The 21,945-nt window shown below is 36.9% G+C and overlaps 1 protein-coding gene across 1 annotated transcript in view; it reads right to left on the minus strand.

Moving 5' to 3' along the window:
- Positions 1–21,945, minus strand: part of CDC73 (cell division cycle 73) — a 92,427-nt gene extending 70,482 nt beyond the window's left edge. Inside the window, exons 1-9 of the mRNA XM_027122159.1 lie at positions 21,575–21,945; positions 19,004–19,109; positions 15,995–16,064; positions 14,132–14,194; positions 13,996–14,048; positions 10,774–10,862; positions 6,985–7,201; positions 3,077–3,175; positions 1,233–1,311 (exon numbers count right to left, since the gene is read on the minus strand). Of these exons, the coding sequence (XP_026977960.1) occupies positions 1,233–1,311; positions 3,077–3,175; positions 6,985–7,201; positions 10,774–10,862; positions 13,996–14,048; positions 14,132–14,194; positions 15,995–16,064; positions 19,004–19,109; positions 21,575–21,705 (907 nt within the window). The 5' untranslated portion in view covers positions 21,706–21,945. The remainder of the gene's footprint in view (positions 1–1,232; positions 1,312–3,076; positions 3,176–6,984; positions 7,202–10,773; positions 10,863–13,995; positions 14,049–14,131; positions 14,195–15,994; positions 16,065–19,003; positions 19,110–21,574) is intronic.

The following is a 21,945-nucleotide window of genomic DNA, read 5'->3' on the forward strand; positions in this document are numbered from 1 at the left end:
TTACAATCATCAGCATATGTTATGTAACTCACAGAAAAGCAACGTTGTAAATAGCGACAGGGACTCCAGGACAGAGGCCCAATATACCTTTCTGTGATGGGTCAGATATTAAATATTTTACACACTGCAAGCCGTATAGTCTCTGTCACGACTCCTGAATTTTGCAGTTGTGGTGCAAAAGCAGGATGAACAACATATGTAAACAAATGAGCACAGCCTGATTTGGCCCAAGGAGGTTCAGATTTGGTCTGTGGGCTCTAATTTGTCAACCCCTACTTTATATAATTCGTCCCAAAAGAAAAACATTGCAGTGGATAAAAGAACACATTACTGTCTTTCTACACCATGGATTCAGTACATGCCTTTATCCAGCAAATGAAACCAGCACACAAAATTCACTGTATAAAGACAACAAACCCTTTAATAAACTTAAATGGAGATTTCAGATTATGCAGGAAAAAAATCGTAAATGATAAACTTCTAGTTGCCTCTAACCCATTTTTTCACGAATGAAGTCAAGATAAATGAAGATCCCAAGAGAAGTTGCGCTGACATCAGGCACCCCTCACTAGCCATCTTACTGATGCGGAAATGGTTCACTATTGAATTAGCCGTGTTAGCTATCACAAAACAAGTCCTCACATGCCTACTCTAAAATCTATGCTTCCCAAGTTCTCAATGTATACCTTTATAAATGGGGAAATATGATTTTATATATAGAATTTCCATTCTAAAATAAACTTCTGAGAAACAGAATTAAGGCTACTAGCAGTAAATATTTATAGATAGCTTATTACATATACCAGTTACTATTCTGGGGACTTCATTAACTAGTTTAATCCCCACAATAACACTAAAAGATAGGGACTACTACTAACGCTACTATTAGTATTGTAATGACACACAGGAGGAAACTGAAAGAGACTGCACTTAAAGTAACTTATCAAAATTATTCTGTAAAATGCTGGACAGTATTTTTAGGCTTTGAAGGCCACACGATCTCTGTCGCAATTCAAACTGCTGTCACAGCACTAAAGGAGCCACAGGCAACACAAAAATGAATGAGTGTGGCTGTGTTCCAACAATACTTGATTCACGAAAACATGTACATGGTGGCACAGACTTGGCCTGCAGACGTTAGTTTGCCAACCCCTGCCCCGAACACCAGGCCACAGTGCCTCTCAAGTTCAGCACGGCCACGGTAAGGGGAAGACCAAAATTAAGTAACTTGCCTTCTTTTCCTTTGAATCTTTCCTGGTCGTACCTGTTGTAGGCAGCTGGAATAGGCTGCTTGGTACGCAATGTGGGATCCTGTAGAAAAATATAATAACTATGAGTTACATGTCAATATTGTTTAAATTGTTACTTAATACTCATAATAAAAAAACACAATAAGGGTATTGTTTTCTAAGCCTTCTTCTTCTCAATATTTGAGCCAATAAGACAAAAACAAGGAGTAGACAAAAGTGGGGAATCATCTGAAGCTGATTTTCAAGATACTATTTACTGCTAGAAAATTACCATCCCTGCCAGGGACAAGGCAAAGGACCCCAAGTAAACGTGCACAAAGGCACAAAGCAAAATTCTTAGACACTGCAGAAATAAAATCGGTGTACTTAGTAATTTCATTCTAATTACTTAAATTTCTTCACAAATTAATAAACTGTCTCCAGTCATGAATTATTTTTAACAAAAAAAAATTTTTAATGCAAAGCTTATTGGGCTGACACTTTGGAGCCTTTTAACTGAATTATTCCAATTATTAATCCTTATATTAAATAAATAACAATGACAATAAACCCATATATCAATGTACAGTGTAAAACTGAAGCTAACAAAGGTGTTTTTTAAAAATACTGAGAAAAACTTGCTAATCTAATGATGTATAATTTAATTCAAAAATACTTTATATAAAACTCAGTCTGTAATAATCTAAAGAAGCAGATTTAAAGAATATTCCCAAAATTGCTTGGGAAATTCATGGTATTCATAAATACTGAAATATGCTTCATTTCGTTACAACAGGATGCTACCGCTATTATTATTCCAAATAAAAGATACTCAATTCAAGACTGTCACTAGGTATACACTTCTATTGTGAAATGCCAAACATTAAAATTTTCAAGTATTTTAATGATTATGGAAACAGAGAGAATATTCAGTCAAGAAGATAATGGCCGAACTGTTTTAAGATTTGACATAAGTTTCATGCCAGCTGCTATTCAAGATGTCAACCAATTCATGACCATAGGCGCCCTGTGTTTCACCATAACGTCACCTGCCCCACTACCTGTCTGACTCATCTGTATGTCCCGTTAGACTACAAGCTCAAAGGGGCTTTCATTCTTGTCCCTCCTGTATCCTTGTCAGCAAACTGCCTGACAAATAAGAGGCACTTAAAAACTTGCCAGAAAGTCACCTCAAGTGTTCGTCTAAATACCGGCAAAAATTCACTACCTCTAAAAGGGTAAACACCAAGGATTTCATGAACAAATAAAACTACTAGTTCTTGCAAAGACTGCATTAGTACTCTACCAAATTTTGACATACTTTAAAAAATTCTATATAAAAAGATTTTATTTGCATATTATTTTTCCTTTGCTGAACCTTATGAAACTGGCTTCATAGATTTCACTTATATGTGGAATCTAAAAAAGAAAACAAATCAACAAACCAAACAAAACAGAAACAGACTCACAGATGTAGAGAACAAACTGATGGTCACCGAAGGGGTTGGGGGGAGTTGGGGCAAAATACGTAAAAGGGGTTAAGAGGTACAAAATTCCAATTACAAAAAAATTAAGTCACAGGGATGCAATGTACAGCACAGTGAATACAGTCATTAATACTGCAATAACTGTGTATGGTTAACAGACGGTTACTAGACTTACGGTTCTGATCAATTTGTAATATATATAAATGCAGAATCACTATGTTGTGTACCTGAAACTAATATAACATTGTATGTCAACTATACAATAAAGAAGCAAATAAATACTCTAAGATGTTTTCAAAATTACAACACGGAATAATCGCTTTCATTAAAATTACTACATAAGCAACAAAACATTCTTACCACAGGTGCCGCATTTGGGGCCGGTCGCTGTTCAGGTGCACGCCCTTCTTCTCTGGCTTTTACTGATTGAAGAATTGCAAAAATATTCTTGGAAAAATTCTGAAACAAATGGATTTTAATTATTAAGTCTGCTTAAAATTAAATATCCAAAAGCAGTAAGTTTACTTAATAAACAATTTCAGACTCAGTTTTCTTCCTATCAATTCTTCCCTACTACATCATAATGAGGTATGATTACTACACAAGTAAGTAAGAATCAACTGCTACTAGGAAATTCACCCAAAGATCAATTATTATAAACCCCGTGTCACTCACTTATTTTCATTTTACTTAAAGTGCATAACTGGCTATAAATTCATTCATATTCTCCATTTATTCAAATATGTAACCAGGAAACAAGTTAATATTAAAAAAAATAAAAATATGGCAGATTTGTTGCCAAGGGGGCTTCTTAATTCTAAAAGAAATTAATCCTTCTGAAAGAAATCAACTACTATATTCTCTTCTAGGTATAATAAACTCCAGTGCTAATTTCAGACTGCTATAATTTTTATGAGATGTTGAAAGTTTTAAGATACTGTTTGTTAGGACTCAACACGCACTTTTCAAAGTTTTTAAGTTGGAATGCAATTTAAAAATTTAACTTAACTTTTGCACGAACAACCTTAGCAACACTGAACAAAGCTGACGAATCTGACTCCTCCTTCTTTCATGAAATATTCTTCTTTTACCTGAGTCTCTCCCTCAGTTCCCTTGGGGCTCTTCTAATTCTGCCTGTCAATCACTTATCATTTTAAGCAACATGTTATGACTATAAGCCAAACACCTCGCTTGGCACTCAGACACAATGACAACTAAGAGAGACGTCGTCCCTGTCCTCGTGAACCTCAAGTGGTTTCTCTTCTCTATACAATTAAGAATACTGTTTCTTTGGCTTGGACAGCTTGTCCCTCCTAATTACTTTTTACTATTTAGGTATCATTCTCTCGTCGTGGTTCTAGACCAAGTTAGCTGCCCTTCTTGGGTAGCATCCCTATAATGTCATATGTCACAATTACTGCTTATTTAATTATCTCTCTCCTATTAAAGAATATAACCTCTGTGAAAGCCAGGACCAATGCATCTCTAGTGAGTGCCCACCACGTGCCTGGCTGGTAGATGCTGAATAAATATTACACAAATAAACATGTATACAAAAGGTGAGATAGCCTGAAACATAACTTTAACCATTGCCCCACTAATAGTACTTACAAGTTCCTATAATTCTTTAGGACAGCAAACAAATGTCTCACAACCCCTTCCCACTCTCGAGAATTATGGCACACCCCAAAGAGTTTTATTATATAGGTTACAATATTTATCACATTAGAAATTTAAACTAAAATATTTTAAAAATATTAATTCCTACAAAAATGAGGGAAAAAATATTCCACATAAAAATAACTTGTTTTTATGAAAAAGTATTTTCCAAAATGCACAAAAAGTAAGGACAAGGAAGAGTGGCACTATGTTAAATTTAGGAAACTGTTAAGGTCTCAGTAGCAAAAAGAAACCTCTCAAATTCTAATTTTCTCATGAAAGTTCACATTTTATTACTGGCAACAAATACTGTCAGTTCCATTTCTTGAATGAACAGGCTTTCTTCCCTCATTTTCGAAAAAATGTCAAATGCACAAGTGCTCTTTGTGGAGACAATCATCAGATTTGGGGATGCAGGAGTGCTTTGTATGCTCTGATTTCATCATAGAAAATACTAGAAAGACATATACTCAAAGGTTAAGATTTAATAAAATTAGTAAATTTTCAAATTTCACCAAGGACATCATTAGTAGGTGAAGAACAAAATGGCTACTAGCAAAGTTTGGTGCCAATGCTTTGATTCATGCCAAGATGCCAGCAGTTAACCAACCACTGCTTTTGCACCAGCAGTGAGAAGGTCAACACAGTGACATATGCAAATAAAATCTTAATCCTATTATGAAAATAGTTGAAAATATGAAAGTCAAATTTCATTACTTTAAAAATAATAAAGCATTTCATGAGAGACACAAACTCTATAAGAATCAATCAAAATGTTACTAGCTATCTTTGTGTGGTAGAATTACAGGGGATTATTATCTTCCTTTTAGTGATCTCTTTTTATCAATCTTTCAAAGATGAACATATACTTGTGTATGTAAGTTTAAAAGCATGTTTTAAACAGTATTATAAAATCAGGCTGCCTTTTTGTAGGGTGTTTGCAGTGGTAATATAACTACAAAAGTATGTAGTTACATTTTTCATGGAATTTTAAACCTGTCTTTTATTTCGGAAACTCAGAAAAAAAGAAAGCCCTGATACCTGGTAATAATGAAGATCTGTCAAAAATCACAGGGGCTTTCAGGGCTATAAGTACCTAAAAAGGTTTTTTTAGAGGGTTTATTTTAGAGTTTTGCAGATGAGAACAGTATACAGAGAGGGGTTTCAGTTAAAATTGTTGCTTTTGACTTTTAAAAATGTTCATACTCATAGAAACAAACCTAGCTACCAAACAGTTCTTCTAGTATTAACTTATTTTTAAAATTACACATTGGTGCCAACAACAGTAAATTATATTAGAACACTAAGTTTTGAAATGATGGTACAATCCTGCCACCTAGAGCTCAAAGAAAATTGTTCATTTCAAACGTTACAATGAACGTTGGTAGAACAATATAAGTAACAGTATTTAACTATTAGCCATACTAGGCAGTAAAAATGAGTATCAACAGATCACTTTATTTTAAATACAAAAATGAAAGTTTACTCACATTCTCAAATTTCTCTATAATTCTAAGCTCTGGAGAATGATTCTTAACCTTGACCTCAAGTACTTTGTAAAACAAGTCAAAGTACAAAAGAAAAAGAATTCTTTCCTTCATATATTCTTTTCTAGTAGCTTTATTCCTACTAAAATGGCACAGTAAACTTAAGGCCAGAATCCAAAAAGAACTGCAAAGAAAACCAGTCTGCCTGGACCAATGTTAAAGTTCACTTTCATCAGTAATCTCATAACTTCTATAAACCTTCTCACCAAATCACCACTGTGAACTGGGCATCAGTGAAGAATTAACATTTAAGGGAAAATTCGGATGTGTGGGAGGAAAAGACAGGTGAAAAGAGGTAAGTGAAACAGAATCAACGCAAACTTTTTGGAGATGTATTAAGATACTAAACATCCAGTATCTTTCAACTTATCTTTCAAAATTTAAAGTACATATCTCCTTTAATCAGCAATTCACTTCTAGGAATTAATCCTTTTGCTATATAGACATAAATGCACAAAGGTGTATGAACGAGGATGTTTTTTAATGCAGTTTTTGTAATCATGAATAGGAAGGGAAGGAGACAGGGAGAAGGGGAGGAGGAGGGAGGAAAGGGAAGGAAGAAAACCCACAATCCTGTAGCAAAAAACAAAACAACTCCATTAATAAGGAATAAACATCCACCTAACAGACTATAACGTATCAAACACACTCAATACATGTTTGCTGACTGATTTTCGTTAAGTTCTCTACTTTGTGAGGAAAAAAATTAATAACGGCATTAATGATCAGAGAGCTTGCCATCAATATTCCTTGTTCATTAGGTTTAAGCAAAAATCTCATCAACAAGAAAACTGTAGATCTCTTTGGATTTACAAATGAGGTGAAAATAAAGGGACTCACGCTTTGTATCAGACTTTTTCATCAGCTTCTCTGGTGACCAACAACCAACCACATGCTAGAATGGAATGGTAAATATGGCCCCTTAGAAGTCTACATTATTACCGATCTGTCAGATATGAACTTGAAACTTCCTCCTCATGGGAAACTTTAACCAGTTTTATAACCAACTGTAGATGAAACACACACACTGACTCTAACGAACAAATAAAATATTTCAATTACCTTTCCTGTGCTCTGTAAGATAGTTGTTCGCGTCCTCCACACCCTTTCTCTGCTGACAATATCTCGGGTCACGTCTACTTCAGCATCCACAAAACTCCTCTGTTTTAGGGCAGTTATATCATCATCTAAGTCAGTCTTGATGGTAGATCGTTTCTTAGCCATAATTTTGGCTTTGATTGCAGCAATTTTTTCCACCGACATAGCTTCGGACAAAGACCTGAAAGCAATTTCTTTCTTAATATTCACAGCAAGGATCTCTTGAGCATATCATAAAATATTCTGTGACATTTTTAAGTTCCTGGTAATAACACTATAAGTGGCAATAATTAAGCTTTCCTTCTTATATATAAAACTGACATATTTGATAACTTATGACCATGTAAGAAAGAGACCCTATAGAAATATTGCACTATAAGCAAACTAGTAATTTCTTAGAAGGAACAATGCAAAAAATTTTTCACATTTTTTTTAACCTTTTGCCCTCCCAATCAGAGAATTTTGCACAAGCTGATCACATACCCTGGGACATCCCTCCCTCACCCTGCCTTTAAAACTACTTTGCTGAAACCCTTCAGATTGTTTGGGTTTTTTGAGCACAAGCCACCCGTTCTCCTTGCTTGGCCCTGCAATAAACCTTTCTCTGCACTTCCCCCCACCCCCCAAAAAAGCCCTTTTCTATGAGACTTTTACTTGCTAACCCTCCCTCCCACCCATGCAACTTATACAAACACACACACATATGTGAGCATGTGCATGCACCACCCTAGAATGGGGGTAAAAATTTTTCATTCCGTGAAGAATTCACAGTTTAGGTTTTCCTCGAAACTTATTTCAAGGTTTCAAATCTATATGCTACAATGTACAACATATCAATTTTATAGATGACAGAGGCTTTTATATGCCACATAAACATATACTCCTTTTAAAGCCTAGAAGATAAAACCATATTTTGAAATTTTCTTTTTCTTTCCTTTATTTTCAAATAACATGTGAAATAGCAAACAGAGCCTATGCTTTCAGAACTATTTAGAAAACAAAAAAGACAACAATGAAAGTATAGATTTCATTAAGATCACAATCTTAAGCTTAGTGTCATTTTTCAAAATGTAAAACAAGAAAAAGAGTTTGGATACCTTAACAACAGTTGATAAAATTATTAGTCTAATCACAAGATGACAATCTTGAAATACGTTTAAACAACATGTGGGAAAAGGACAGGAATTCCTGCAGGTTTAAACATGGTAGTATTACATAGTATGTATTTTATTTACATTAGGTATGAAAGTACTTGCTCAAAGTATATGCTCAATATGCATTAGTATTTGACTCATTTTACATAATAATACACAACTTTCCCTTAAAATCTAAAGCATACCAGCATACCTTGAGCCAAATTCAAATACTTTTCTAAACTATAATCAAACGTGCATTGGACAATCATTGGACTTGTACTTCCAGCCAAGATGAAGTAACAGGGACTGGATTAACTCTCCTGTCTTGAAACAACCAGTCAAAATACATGAAACAATAGTTTACACAATACATGATATCAAGCAATGAAAGACAGTGATCTCTGACAAATGCAAACTAAATAATTAAGTCCTATGAAAGCTGCAGTTTATGGCCTTGAAAGTTTCCAACATGGCAGAGGGAGGAGAACCCAGGCAAAACTGTATTTCCTGATCTGAGAAAATGGTGCTGGGATTCTTCCATACGCAAGAACAAGGCGTATGGAAACTCATAGGCCAGAGTACCTGAGAAGAGAGAGCTGCACAGAAGGTCCCCCTCGAGTATTCCAGCAGAATACTGACTAGCACATAAACAACTGGAAACTAAAGCTAGGAACAGAACCACCAGGAGTATTAGAGGGAACAGTGTCCAGCACTCACTCAGGAGGAATAATAATACCTGTTGCCACCAGCCAGACTGAAGACCTCATATTCCTGGGGCATTAGGTAGAGTACTCAGAATGGTCTCGACTTTGCAGTGGTGGGGAATAACTACTCTAAATTAACATTGTTCAAATAACAAACCTTAAAGTCAAGACTCAAAAGGAAAAAACTGTTTCCAAGTGATTTAACTGTGTCCCAAAACAAAGCTAAAGAAAATTTAGAAGAATACAAAAACATCTAGCACTCAACAACATAAAATGCAAAATGTCTGGTATCCAAAGATTATAAGGCATATAAAGGAACAGGAAAATACAAGCCAAAATGAGGAGAAATCTAAACCAAAAACACTATAAACTGACACAGACGTAGGACTAGCAAACAAAGACATTAAAAGAATTAATGCAACTATTCCATATGCTCAACAAGTAAAGACATGGACTGCATATTTAGCCACCTTGTAGAGATAAAAAAAATACAATGTTGGAGACTACAAATGTAATGTGAATATAATTACAAAAGAAAACATTAGTGAACTATAGAAATTATCCAAAATGAACAGAAAAAAGAATCCAAAAAAAGAAAAGAACCCAAGTGAGCTGTTGGACAGCTTCCAGCAGAATACGAGTAATTAGGCCAGAAAGAGGGAAAAAGAAAAAAATTTTTAAGAAGCAATACCCAAAATTTTCTAAATTCAATGAAAATTATGAACCCAAAAATCCCCTCAAAAAGCTCAATGGACCTCAAGCACAAGAAAGATGAAGAACACTCCTCCAAGTCATGTGATAATTACATAGCTCAAAACTTGCAATACAGAAAATTTTTAAAGTAGTCAGAGAAAAAAGGGCACATTTAAAGAAACAAAAATAAGGATGACAGATTTCTAATCAGAAACAATGCAATCAAGAAGGCAGCAGTACAACATCTGTAAAGTACTTTAAAAAGACGTAGCTTGGAATTCCATATCCAGTGAAAATTAAAAAAAAAAAAAATAGGGGAAATAAACTTTTTCAAAAATAAAAATTAAGTTGAAAGAATCACTAGCAAACCTGCACAAAAAAGAAATGTTAAAAGAAGTCTTTTGGGGGGTGGGGGGAGAAGTCTTTCAGGCAGAAGGAAAAAATATGGGTACACAGGTCTACAACAGTAAAGAAGAGGCATGGAAATTTTTTTCTTATTTAAATCTCTTTAAAAGATAGTTTAAACAAGAATAAGAATGATGCATATTGGTGTTTATAACACACGTATGAGTAAAATATATGACAGGAGTATCACAGAGGCCAAGAGGAGGGAACTGCGAGTGCCTTCTAGCTGAGGCTCCGTGCTTACTCACACGGTGATGGAGCACAGAAGGTGGACTGTGACCCTAGCAACCACTCAAACAGGACAAGAGCATAAACTAATCAGCCAACAAAAAAGACAGAAGGGAATTACAGCATGTATTCATTCAATCCAAAATTAAATGAATTTCCTTTTTGGGGGACAAAATTTTAGTCCCCCAAAAAGGAAAAAAAACAAAGAGACAAACAGAAAACAACAGCAAATTAAAACTAGAATTAAGCATATCAATAATCATGTTAAATGTAAATATTTAACACATGGTACTTTACATAAAAAGTTTATTAATCACTGCTATAAACCAACAAAAGATTTCATGATAAACGAGTGGCTTGGATTATAATTTTTAAAAAGGAAAGATCAATATGGTAACAGAATCAAGAAGCTTCCAAAAAGCATAAGTAGCACAATGGCTTCCAATCCTCCCATCATAAAACATGCTCAAGCATCTTCTGAACTGAAGGCAATGAAGAACACATGTAGACAGCATACTAATATCCCTTTTTTCCATGTATACTTACATATACCTAGACTGTTCAGTTTCTACTAAAGAAATTCTTACCTGATCTGTTCAGTCTGTACAATCCCTTCTTTGTGACCCTCCAAACGAGCAGCCAATCTCTCTTTATCAAGGCGTACACACTCTTCATCCTGAAAATAATCACTCAGTGAATATTTTAAATTTTTATTTAACTTGTAGAACAACAACAAAAAAAACACTGCACATAACTTTTCCTTACCCAAGTTCCCACCTATAAAGTCCCAGGCATCACTGGCCTTTGGTCAATTTTAAAATATTTTTAGTTACATAAAGAGAACAATAATAAACATATGTTGGATCATGTAAGATTAAAACTGACTAAAAGCTTACAAATAAACTTTAGTAAGTTTTTTCTATGATTAAGTGTTCTTCCCATAACATATCATAGCTACTTTTATTCAGAAAGATAACATACAACAAATAAATTCCTTCTCTTCAGGGAAGTTTATAACTAAATTTTATGAGAAGGCTTTGCCACAGTCAAAAATTTCATTTTGGGTCTAGATTTTTTTCATCTGTTGCCCCAGGTCCTGAATCTATCAGCACAGAACAAAACACCAGAAGTGAAACTTTAATGGTTTTCAAAGTATGTTCCTCAAAACATCAGGAGCTTCCTACAAAGTGCCCAGGAGCCACTTCTTATCTGAATTCAACTTTGGTAGCTCGACTTTTACCTCATTTAGATATTAGAATCTCAGGTAAAAGTCAGTCTGAAAAGTGTTCGGTTACTTAAAAACAAAACTTACTAATTCTGATATAGTTCAATGCCCACATTCAACAGACAAGAAAACTGAGAACCAGAGTCAGCGTCTATGGCTAACAAATATGAAATTGTATAAAAACCATCAGTACGTTCAAGAGGTCCAGAGAGATGTGCTCCAATTGTGTTCTAACCATGTAAAACTCGAAACAGGCATATTGCTGAGATGAATGCAAAGATTAATATTTTAACAAGCACATTAAATTCTTTCCATTTGTAAGAATGATTTAACACGTATTACTCAAGTTCCTTCGGAAACTTATTTTTTTTTTTTTGGCCGCACCGTGCGCCTTGTGGGGATCTTAGTTCCCCAACCAGGGATCGAACATGGGCCCTCAGCAGTGAAAGCAGGGAGTCCTAACCACTGGACTGCCAAGGAAGTCTCAGGAGACTGATTTTAGAGACAACTGCAGCCTAGGTTTTAACCAGATCCTAAGGCTTCTCTCTGCTAGCATAGTGCCCAGCAGGTCCTCAATATAGATCTGCTGAACTGAAAACTGTTTATGTAATATATCAATAGCTATTTATGTAATTTATTTTAACCCTACAAATGCTCTGGAAAGCATTTTATGATGCTATTTCTTGCTGGTTTCTAAAGTTACCAGATCCTAGCAATTTTGCATTTCTGATATGTTCAATTTTTTTTCAAATAATTAAACCATGAAGTTCACGTTTTTCCAACTAAATGGTATCTCTAAATTCACTTTTTTAAAAAATTTATTTATTTTTGGCTGCGTTGGGTCTTCGTTGCTGTGTGGGCTTTCTCTAGTTGCGGCGAGTGGGGGCTACTCTTCGTTGGGGTGCGTGGGCTCCTCATTGTGGTGGCTTCTCTTGTTGCAGAGCATGGGCTCTAGGTGCGCGGGTTTCAGTAGCTGTGGGTCGCAGGCTCTAGAACGCAGACTCAGTAGTTGTGGCGCACGGGCTTAGTTGCTCCGCAGCATGTGGGATCTTCCCGGACCAGGTCTTGAAGCCGTGTCCCCTGCACTGGCAGGCGGATTCTTAACCACTGCGCCACCAGGGAAGTCCTAAATTCACTCACTTTGTACAAAGTGGGTTATAACTTCCTTACACATAAAGAGAGTTGGGGAAAATTTCAGTTTTACTGCCACAAAATTTGTACCCAGGATAGTGGACTAGGTAGGAGCCACACTGCCTGGGCTCTAATCCCAGTTTTGTGCACCTCAGCAAGTCACTTGTCTCTGAGCCTGTTTGCTCACAGATGACATGCACAGTACTGCAGACTTCAGGAGATGGTGGTTAGGATTACATGAGTTATGACATACATAAAGTACATACGGTATCACCTAGCACAGAATAACAACGAGCTAATTATCACCATCATCTGAAAAACATCGTGTCTATGTCTCAGAGTATCCTTAAATAAAATTATGTATCTTAGCATCAAATTTTGTCAGTGATTCTACTGTATGTACTTACCAACCAACCCTGTCTCTGCAAGTTACCTTTCTGATCCTTAATTGTGGATGCTTTGCTGTTCGTGAAGCAGGCAAAAGGTACAACTATTTGATTTTTATATAAGTGTGAAATGACAAAACTTAAGTTTCTAGTAATGTTAACACTACTGGTGACCCCAAGTGTTATTCCTCTACTGGTCATTGATATATAGCCAGTTCAGTCATTTCTCAGATTTTAAGTGTGCCTCTAATACATGATCCTCCATTTTCAGAGGGTTTATATGCAACTGATCTAGGGCTTGTTACAAATTTAAATAAACAGTATTGTACTCATACAATTTAAACTCCAAAAGTTTAATTGTCTTATGCAGTATACGAGCTGGTCAACAAATTTTCTTTTCAACGTTAACTGCATTGCTTACAGGGTTCTATTTAACATGAACTACCCTTGTTTACCAATACTAATATTCCACTTGCTGGCTATAAAATGCTACCAAAAAAACATATAACCTGATATGTCAATATTGGAAGAAGTAACTGGAATAAGGACTTCATGTTCACGCCTCTTCAGAGTGGAGTAAACTCCTACACCACCTTATTCCAGAGGTAGGCACACCACAACACAAAGGTCAAATCTGGCTGGCCATGTTTCATAAAGTTTTATTGGAATACAGCCTCGCCTGTTCATTTATGCATCGCCTGTGCCTGCTCTCACACTACAGCGGCAGAGTGAAAGAGCTGGACAAAGACTACAAGGCCCAAAAGGCCTGAAGTGGCTGCTATCTGGCCCTTTATAGAACAAGCCTTCTGACCACTCATCTAGGCCAACACTTTCATCGTAAGGGTATAAAGACAAAGAAAATAAAGTGATTTGTCCATCACACAGCTTGTATGTGAGAGATCTTACACGATAGCTCAAGCTACTTATTAATCAACTGTTCATTCTAATATTACCACTTTTCCAGGAAAACAAAAGTTCTGAGCACTACTATGAGCAAAGAATTCTTACTACTACATGAGTCCAATCTCCATAAAAAACCTGAATCACTTAAAATAAAGTTCCATTACCTCAATTCGCGGTTTTTTTGCTTCTGCCAAAACTTCATCTGCAGCTCGTTTGACTGTAAGGAAAAAAGAAGTAAATAAACATATAGTTTGGGGACTGGTGTTTGAAAGTTCAATATAAACACGCAACAAGACATACCTTGAGTAGATCTCTGCAGACCTATTTCTAGAGGGGCACTTCTGTCTATACTGGCCGATGTTGCTGAAGATTTAAAAAGATTTCTGTGAGAAAATAAATATTTGAAGACAGGTATTGGATATATTTACAAGTGAATGCTCAAGATTTGTTATATTTCTTACTTTATATATGGTTATTTCCCTTAAAAAATGTTTTAAAGCAGGCTTGTAAAAGCATTTTATTATAAATGATTAATCTGTATTAGAAAGTCTGTAAGAGGACAAACTATTTTTGACCATTTAACTTACAAACTGAGATATCTGACTGAAATCAACTTCAAAGAATATACTCCAATATCACAACACATGTATGTAAAAGTGTATGTAAACACAAATAAAAACATAAACGTATACATATATAAGGGAACAACATTAGAGCACAGCTCTGAATGGGGTGGTGAGAAGTGAGTCACGTGACAACGCAGAGAAACAAAATGTAACACAGAGGGAACAGCAAGTGCAAAGACTCTAAGGTTAGAAAAGCTAAAAGAACCAGGAAGACTGGACTTCTGAGGGCAGAGGAAGACTGGGAGAGGATGAGGGCACAGAGACAGGCAGAAGCACAGTCGCGAAGCTCAGGAAAGGAGGATGGGCTGTATTCTAAGTGTGACGGGAAGCCACAGGATGGCCTTGAGCAGGTGGGTGACACAATCAAGTTCAGAGGCTTTTTCAAAAATAGGTCCCTCTGAGTGGTGAGCAGAGGCTACACTGTAGGAAACAGTGGAGCGAGGACCTTCAGGAGGGCTACGCAATGGTCTAAAGAGGAAGGTGGAGCGGGGTGGGCGTATGATGGTAAGAAGCTGTCATACTTTCAAAGGTAAAGAAAGGACTTGCTGATGGAATGGACGTGAGCTGTGAGAGAAGAGAATCAAAGATTTCTCCAGGGTTGGTGGCCTAAGCAACTGTGTGAATGGGGTACCATTTACTGAGACGGGAACACTGGGAGAACAGACTTGCTGCTTCCGTTCTGTCGGTGGGGAGAAGGGAAGGAAGGACTCGGCACTCTATTGTGGATATGCTGCATTTCACATGCCTGTTAAATACCCAAGGGAAGATGCTGACAGTGAATTTCTAAATGTGAAGCTCAGGAACACATCAGTTTTGGAGATAAGGAAGCAAGAAAAAAAAGTGAGGCAGACAATGAGTGGAAAGAGAACCTCCAGAGTCTGGTGCCCCAAACGCCAAGTCAAGAAAGGCTTTCCAAAAGGGAGTAAGCGGTCAACAGTATCAAAGGCTGAGAGGTCAAGTTAGCTGCGAAGCGGAGAGACCAAAGGATCTGCTAGTCCTTAGGTCAGTGCTGAGCTCATAAGGGTGATTTGAGTGAGATGGTGAGGAAGAAAGTCAGATTGGAGTAGATTCAAGAGAGAATCAGAGGCAAAGAGGAGGCAGTAACACCACACAACCCTTGCAAAGAATTTTGTAATGAAAAAGAGAAGACAAATGGACCAGTAGAGAGTAGGAAGGTGGGGGACAGGGGGGCTCAGAGAACTTTTTTAATGAGAGAGACCACGGTGTATGTTCTAAAGGGAATGGTGCAGAAGAAAGAGAACTGACGATGCAAGACAGAAGCAGCAATGTGCAAAGGCAGAGTCTCTGAGAGTGCGAAAGGAGATGACACCCACACGCAGGGAAGGGGTGACTGGCCCCAAGAGTCAGGTGCATCCACTATAACAGGAAGGAGAAGACAGCATGTGGACACAGCTGCAGGTGGGGGAAGTTTTTAGTGGGAATCCACGATCTCTTCCCACTAATTCTTATTTCACAGGGGAAAAAAAAAAAGCAACAATGTCTATTTAAGAGTGAGAGCAATTAAAAAATTACTCACATGCTTCACCATTGAGATATCCAAGTAGATCTTTTCGGTCAGGTCTTCTAACCACCGGAATATTTTCAGTCTAAAGTCAAAATTTTAAAATAGATATCAAATCAATAACAATTATAAGAAACTTGGTAAAGATCAACATCCTGTAAAGTCTGAATTTTATTCCAACATATCTTGATAACATATATTTAGAATCATGTTTTTTAGAAAATAATTAGGCTGAAAGAACCTAATAAAATCTTGACAATTTTTAAGCATATTAATTTTTGGTAACTTTATCCTCAAAATTCCAGTAAGATATACAAAAGATAAGCATTAGAAATGAAACAATAACCCTATCCTCTTTGAAATACCAATTAGTCTTTTTTGTCCCTTGGCTTATTCTAAGCATTTAATTTTACTCATGATGTTTTGCTTTTCGGGACAAATACCATTTTAGTCCCATTGCTTGCTCATTTTATTCAAGGTTTCCAAAGTGCTTTCTTTTCTCACACCCAAACTAGACCTCCTCCAAATATGGCAACTGAACTGTTTCAAGTAAACTAAATGAACCACTAAAACTATATTTTCATAATTAACAATAAGTACATGTTCCAACAACATATACTGAGGAAAAGACAGGCTTTTCAATAAATGGTCCTGGGAAAACTGGACAACTACATGCAAAAGAATCAAACTGGACCACTTCCTTATACCATATACAAAAATAAACTCAAATGGATTAAAGACTTAAATGTAAGAATTAAGAAACAATAAAACTCTTAGGAAAAAACATAGGCAGTGTGTTCTTTGACATGAGTCTTACCAATATTTTTTTGGATTTGTCTCCTCAGGCAAGGGCAACAAAATAAAAAAATGGACTACATCAAACTAAAAAGCTTTTGCACCATGAAGGAAACCATCAACAAAATGAAAAGGCAACCTTCTGAATGGGAGAAGATACTTGCAAACAATAAATCCAATAAGGGATTAACATCCAAACTATATAAAGAACTCACACGACTCAACGTCAAAAAAACAAACAACCCAATTATGAAATAACTAAGTCATGGGAATGTAATGTACAGCACAAGGAATATACTCGATAATACTGCAAAAATTCTGTATGATGACAGATGGTTACTAGACTTATTGTGGTGATTAATTCACAATGTACATAAATGTTGAATCACTATGTTGTACACCTGAAAATATTTTATTACTGTATATTGACTACATTTAAACTAAAAAACAGAAAAAAGAAAATGATTAAAAAAATAGGTATGTGTTGCTTAGGCCCAGGGGAAAAATCAGGAGACTATACAGAAAAATGTTAACGACAGTTGTTTACTTTCTACATTACGTATCTCTTTTCTTATCCTTGAGTGTGTATAAATTTTGGAAGCAGGGGAAAAAAATTGAAAAATTAAATCTGGAAAATGTATCTGTTGTGCTACATGAGTAGTTTTCCTTTAATCTCCTATATTAGCAATTTGTAAAGAGGTAAGCAAAACAAATAAAACTGTATACTTTAGGCACCAAGTTATCCTTGGGCCATGAATTCAATGAATTCTATCATTACCACAATTTTCACTACCATTTTTATAATGTAAATTAAGGACAGCAGAGTACGGGAAAAACATGTGGTTACGGGATTATACAGTTATAAACCCTTTGTTACTTTATATAAGCAACAATGAACAAGAACCCTTAATATCCCTGGCTAACTATCTTATGTTGAGTACTGACTATACTTCACTGCAGCAAACATTCTGCACATGCTCCTCAATGACAGAGATAAACTACATTTAATCAGTTAAAATTAATCTGTTTTTAAGAAGTTAGGTTAAAATTTAATTTCTGCTGATGAGTATAAACAAGAGCCCACCGATTTTTTTTGTGCTTGTTTTTAAAAACTAGTCTACATGGAATATCATAAATAGTTAAAATATCTGAATTGATTTTCTTTAAATTACTGTGTCTAAGTATTATAACATACTTCATCATTTGGTCACTAATGAATTATATATACGTTATCACCAACAAAAAAAAGTATGAGTCTATTCACACTAAAATAGGGGCTATGAGTAGGAAAAACTCATTTCAGAAATGGTCTGCTCACAAGAAAGAGCAAATAATACAAAGGAGTTAGGAGAAAACAAAATTTGTAGAACCCTAGACTTTTAGAATTCTGCCCTTTCGATCTGTCAAGTATTTAAGAAATATAATAGTTAAATCTTACGTGACCGAAGGTCCTAGGGCCCACAGTTAACAATTACAGAATCAGTTACGTACTACAGCCATTCCCCAGAGACGTAATCTAAACCTATACCAAGTGTCTGGATTATCTTTATTACCCCAAAATTAATGGACTTATCCAACAAAACATTCTAATTAGTGCCTGATTCAGTTTTTAAAGATCTAATATGAGCTCACATAGCTTTATAAAGCGAGATGCTGATATTTTATCTCACTATTTCCAAAGTCTTAAATAGTTTCACCCTACATATTACTTTTTTCAACACATACTTGACACTAAATATATATTTCTTGTTCAGAAAAGCAGTGTTCATACACTCAGATGCAGAAAGCAGGCATCTTTCAAGCATCTGAAAACGAATTTATCAATTAAGTATGAAAAAAGTGTATAAAATTGATTAAAAATTCATTTTAAAAAGCTGTCTACTAAACTTGGTTCTTTTTGATGCCAAAAAAAATTTTTTTCCTTGCAATTAAACTAGATTTCTGAATATCAAGGTCCTTCCACAGGCTCATAAACTTTTTAAAACATCCCTACAAACAGCTTTGAAACTTCTGTTGTTATAAACATTACTCACATCTTACATGTAAAAAACTCACAGATTTAAAAAATATGCATAAATCACAGTGATCTATCTAATTTTGACCCTCCAGGAGACTTTCATATAGATACAAACTTTTCATTCTTCTGATCTAAAACCCATGACGGAAGTTATCCACACCAAATGATACCAACTATCAAATCAAAAGAGTTTTTAAATGAATTCTACTTACAGCTGCACGTCGGACATAAACAGGATGAGATAGGTGCACATTATTAAGTAGAAATAAGATAGAATCCAATGTGTAGTATTCTCTGGGTTGGCCTTCCTTCCCAGTCCTGAAATGATTAAGACAAGATTTTTACTCACAATTCTAATATAACTCCTTCAGCTTAATCATATGTATTAATTTATCTACACTCACTTTGCTATCCAACGATGGATTTAACATAGCTAACAAAGATACACGTAGAGTATGAAATTTAGTAAGTGCAACTGTCATTTGGGCAAAAGGAACACAAAAGTAGATAGTGACAAAAAGCAAGAAGTAAGGAAAGCACACCATATTCATACTTTATTACTACAGACTTTTTAGAATTTGGCCCAGTTAGGTTCTGGGCTTTGTCAATAGAGAGAGAAACCTAATCAGTTAGCCAGGATCCATAAGAAAAAACAATCAACCTGATTAAAAGAAGCACAACTACGACTTGTGCTAAACTTCCAAGATATGTATCCTGTCTCCTAAGTAAGATACTGCTGAAAAACGCTCTTCAACACAACAATTAATTTCAGACATTTGAGTCTTATGACATCCCTCAAATTAAGCCAATGATGTAAAACCAAAACTAATTCTACCTGTAATAAAACAATGTCGTCTAGGAGTGCAAGCTCTATCATTGCAAGCACATACTATTACTTGCTCAACAAATGTTAGTGTCCAATCCCACCCTCCCTATTACATTCTCTCCATCTAGAAATATCAACGTGTTATTTAAATTCATCTGAATACCGCCCAATACAAACAGCCCCAAACCTACTTTTCTAGCCTCTGTTTCCACTTTTCCTCTAAATCAATATATTTCAAACCACACACCACTTATCAATCGTTGTACTGTGAAATATAATATATGAGTCACAACCTGGTATTTCTTTATGATATATAAGAACAAAAAATAGAATGCACTGCATTCAATAAGAATAAATTTTTTAATGTTATGTACATGTGTGTATTTACATATGCACACAGAATAACAGTAAATGAAAATGATGGTATTGGTGTGATACACTGCTGTGAAAGTTTGAAATCTACTATTCTAAGCACTCCTTTCTCACTACTTGCTTCACTGAATGGCTGTCAAAACATTTCCTTTCCAGCTCTCATGCCTTTAACCACACAGTTCCCTCATCCTGGAACACCAAACCCACCATTTCACCCTCAGAATTCCTAACCATTCCTTAAAGCTTATTCATTTGTTCATTCACTTATTCAAGAAAAATCTGTAGCATGTCTATATGCCAAACACACGTCCATGAAACCTTTCCTAACACCCCCAGGTAGAAGTGACTGCTCTTTTAAGAGCGGGAATGAGATTCTTATCAAGTTATGTCTTATCTCCTCTACTCTCATCGAGGTAACCTCCTCTGAGGCACCGACCCAGCTCCTCACAATTTTTCCTAGTTCTCAGATTGAACAGCCTCGAGTACTCAGCCATTTTTTAAAGAAAAATCAATCAGTTAAAAACCCAATCAGCCCCTAGCTCTTATGGGCGGGGCAGAGGGCTCCTAACCTCTTCTAGTTTGGCACTGCCCAAATCAAGTTCTTTTCCCCAAACTCTTAAAAGTTGTTTTTAAAACCCAATCAAATGCAATTCTGTGTGGGCAAATTCCTTCTGGAAGAGAAAAAACACAGAAAACTCAGAATGATTTCTCCATCAACATTTCACAAAGCTAATTAAATCGTAAGCCCTCGAGGACAAAAGATAAAAAATAAAAAAATTAAAACCAACCAACTAAACTTCCCCTAGCTTTTCATCAACTCTTCCTAAAGCACACTGCTCCCACTCAATCAAACAAAATGAGTATGGAAGTTCTGGCCCAGGTTTCCAGCTATCCAAATGAAACACCACTGAGAGAGACATCACTCAAAAGGCCCCCAACGATGATCAGACATCTCTCTCTCTCTCTCTCTTTCCATAATACATATGTATGTATCTATATTCTTTTTCAGAGTCTTTTCCCATTTACTTTTCCCATTACTCCACTTCAGCAGTAACCTTCTCCCTGAGGAAACTCCTGCCTTCACCTCCAACAGATTCTGACTACTCTTCCAAAGTCACCGAATCTCTTTCCCGTCCTAACTTCAGAGTTGGTTCCCTTCTCTCTGCTTGAGGGAATCAGGAAAGGAGAAAGAACAGATCAGGAGCTGCAAGGGGCCAGCAGAGACAGTTACAGAGCAGCCGCGTAGAGAAAGGAACAACTAAAGAACAAAAAAGAGACTTTTGGGCACCCGGCGGTGCGATTCTTTCTACACCTATGCACGCAGCCAGCACTCGGCACACACGGGCAGAAACAAACCGCCACAGCACCCTCCCCCGACGCTCAGAGGATGGACCGCTGCAGACAGCTCTCCTCCAGCTCCCTCCTCACCTACAAGTGCAACTTCTACTCCTGGGAAAACTTTTCCTCCGGAGCACCGGTTTTCCTCCATCCCCAAAGGGAACGGGGGGAGGGGTTCGGAAAGAGGGGGCCCGGGGGCGCCCAACTCTGCCCCGCCGCCCCCCGCTCCCGGCCGCGCCGGACTCACCCCCAAACCACGTAGTTGGTCTTCACATTCTTGGGCCAGGAGAACTCGCCGAAGATCACTTCGTCCCCTTTCACCACAATCTCCTTCTTCTGAATGTTGTACTGTCGCAGGACGCTGAGCACGTCCGCCATCTTCGCCCCCCTCGCTGCCGCCCGCCCCGGGCTCCGCCGCCGCCGCCGCGCCCGCCGCCCTCTTCGCCTGTCGCCTCAACCCCCGCCTCGGCCGCCGCCGCCGCCGCCGCGAGCCAACTGCAGCCGCACTGGCAGCGGTCCGCGCCTACGACAGCAGCTGAGGAACGAGCCACCCAGGCCGCCGAGGACCCCGCGCTAGCAGGCAAGGCCCCGCCGCGGGCTGCCCGCGGAGAACGCCTG

Source organism: Aethalodelphis obliquidens, unplaced genomic scaffold, assembly GCF_003676395.1.
Source record: "Aethalodelphis obliquidens isolate GAN/ISIS:26980383/991018 unplaced genomic scaffold, ASM367639v1 scaffold24, whole genome shotgun sequence".
Lineage (NCBI taxonomy): Eukaryota > Metazoa > Chordata > Mammalia > Artiodactyla > Delphinidae > Aethalodelphis > Aethalodelphis obliquidens.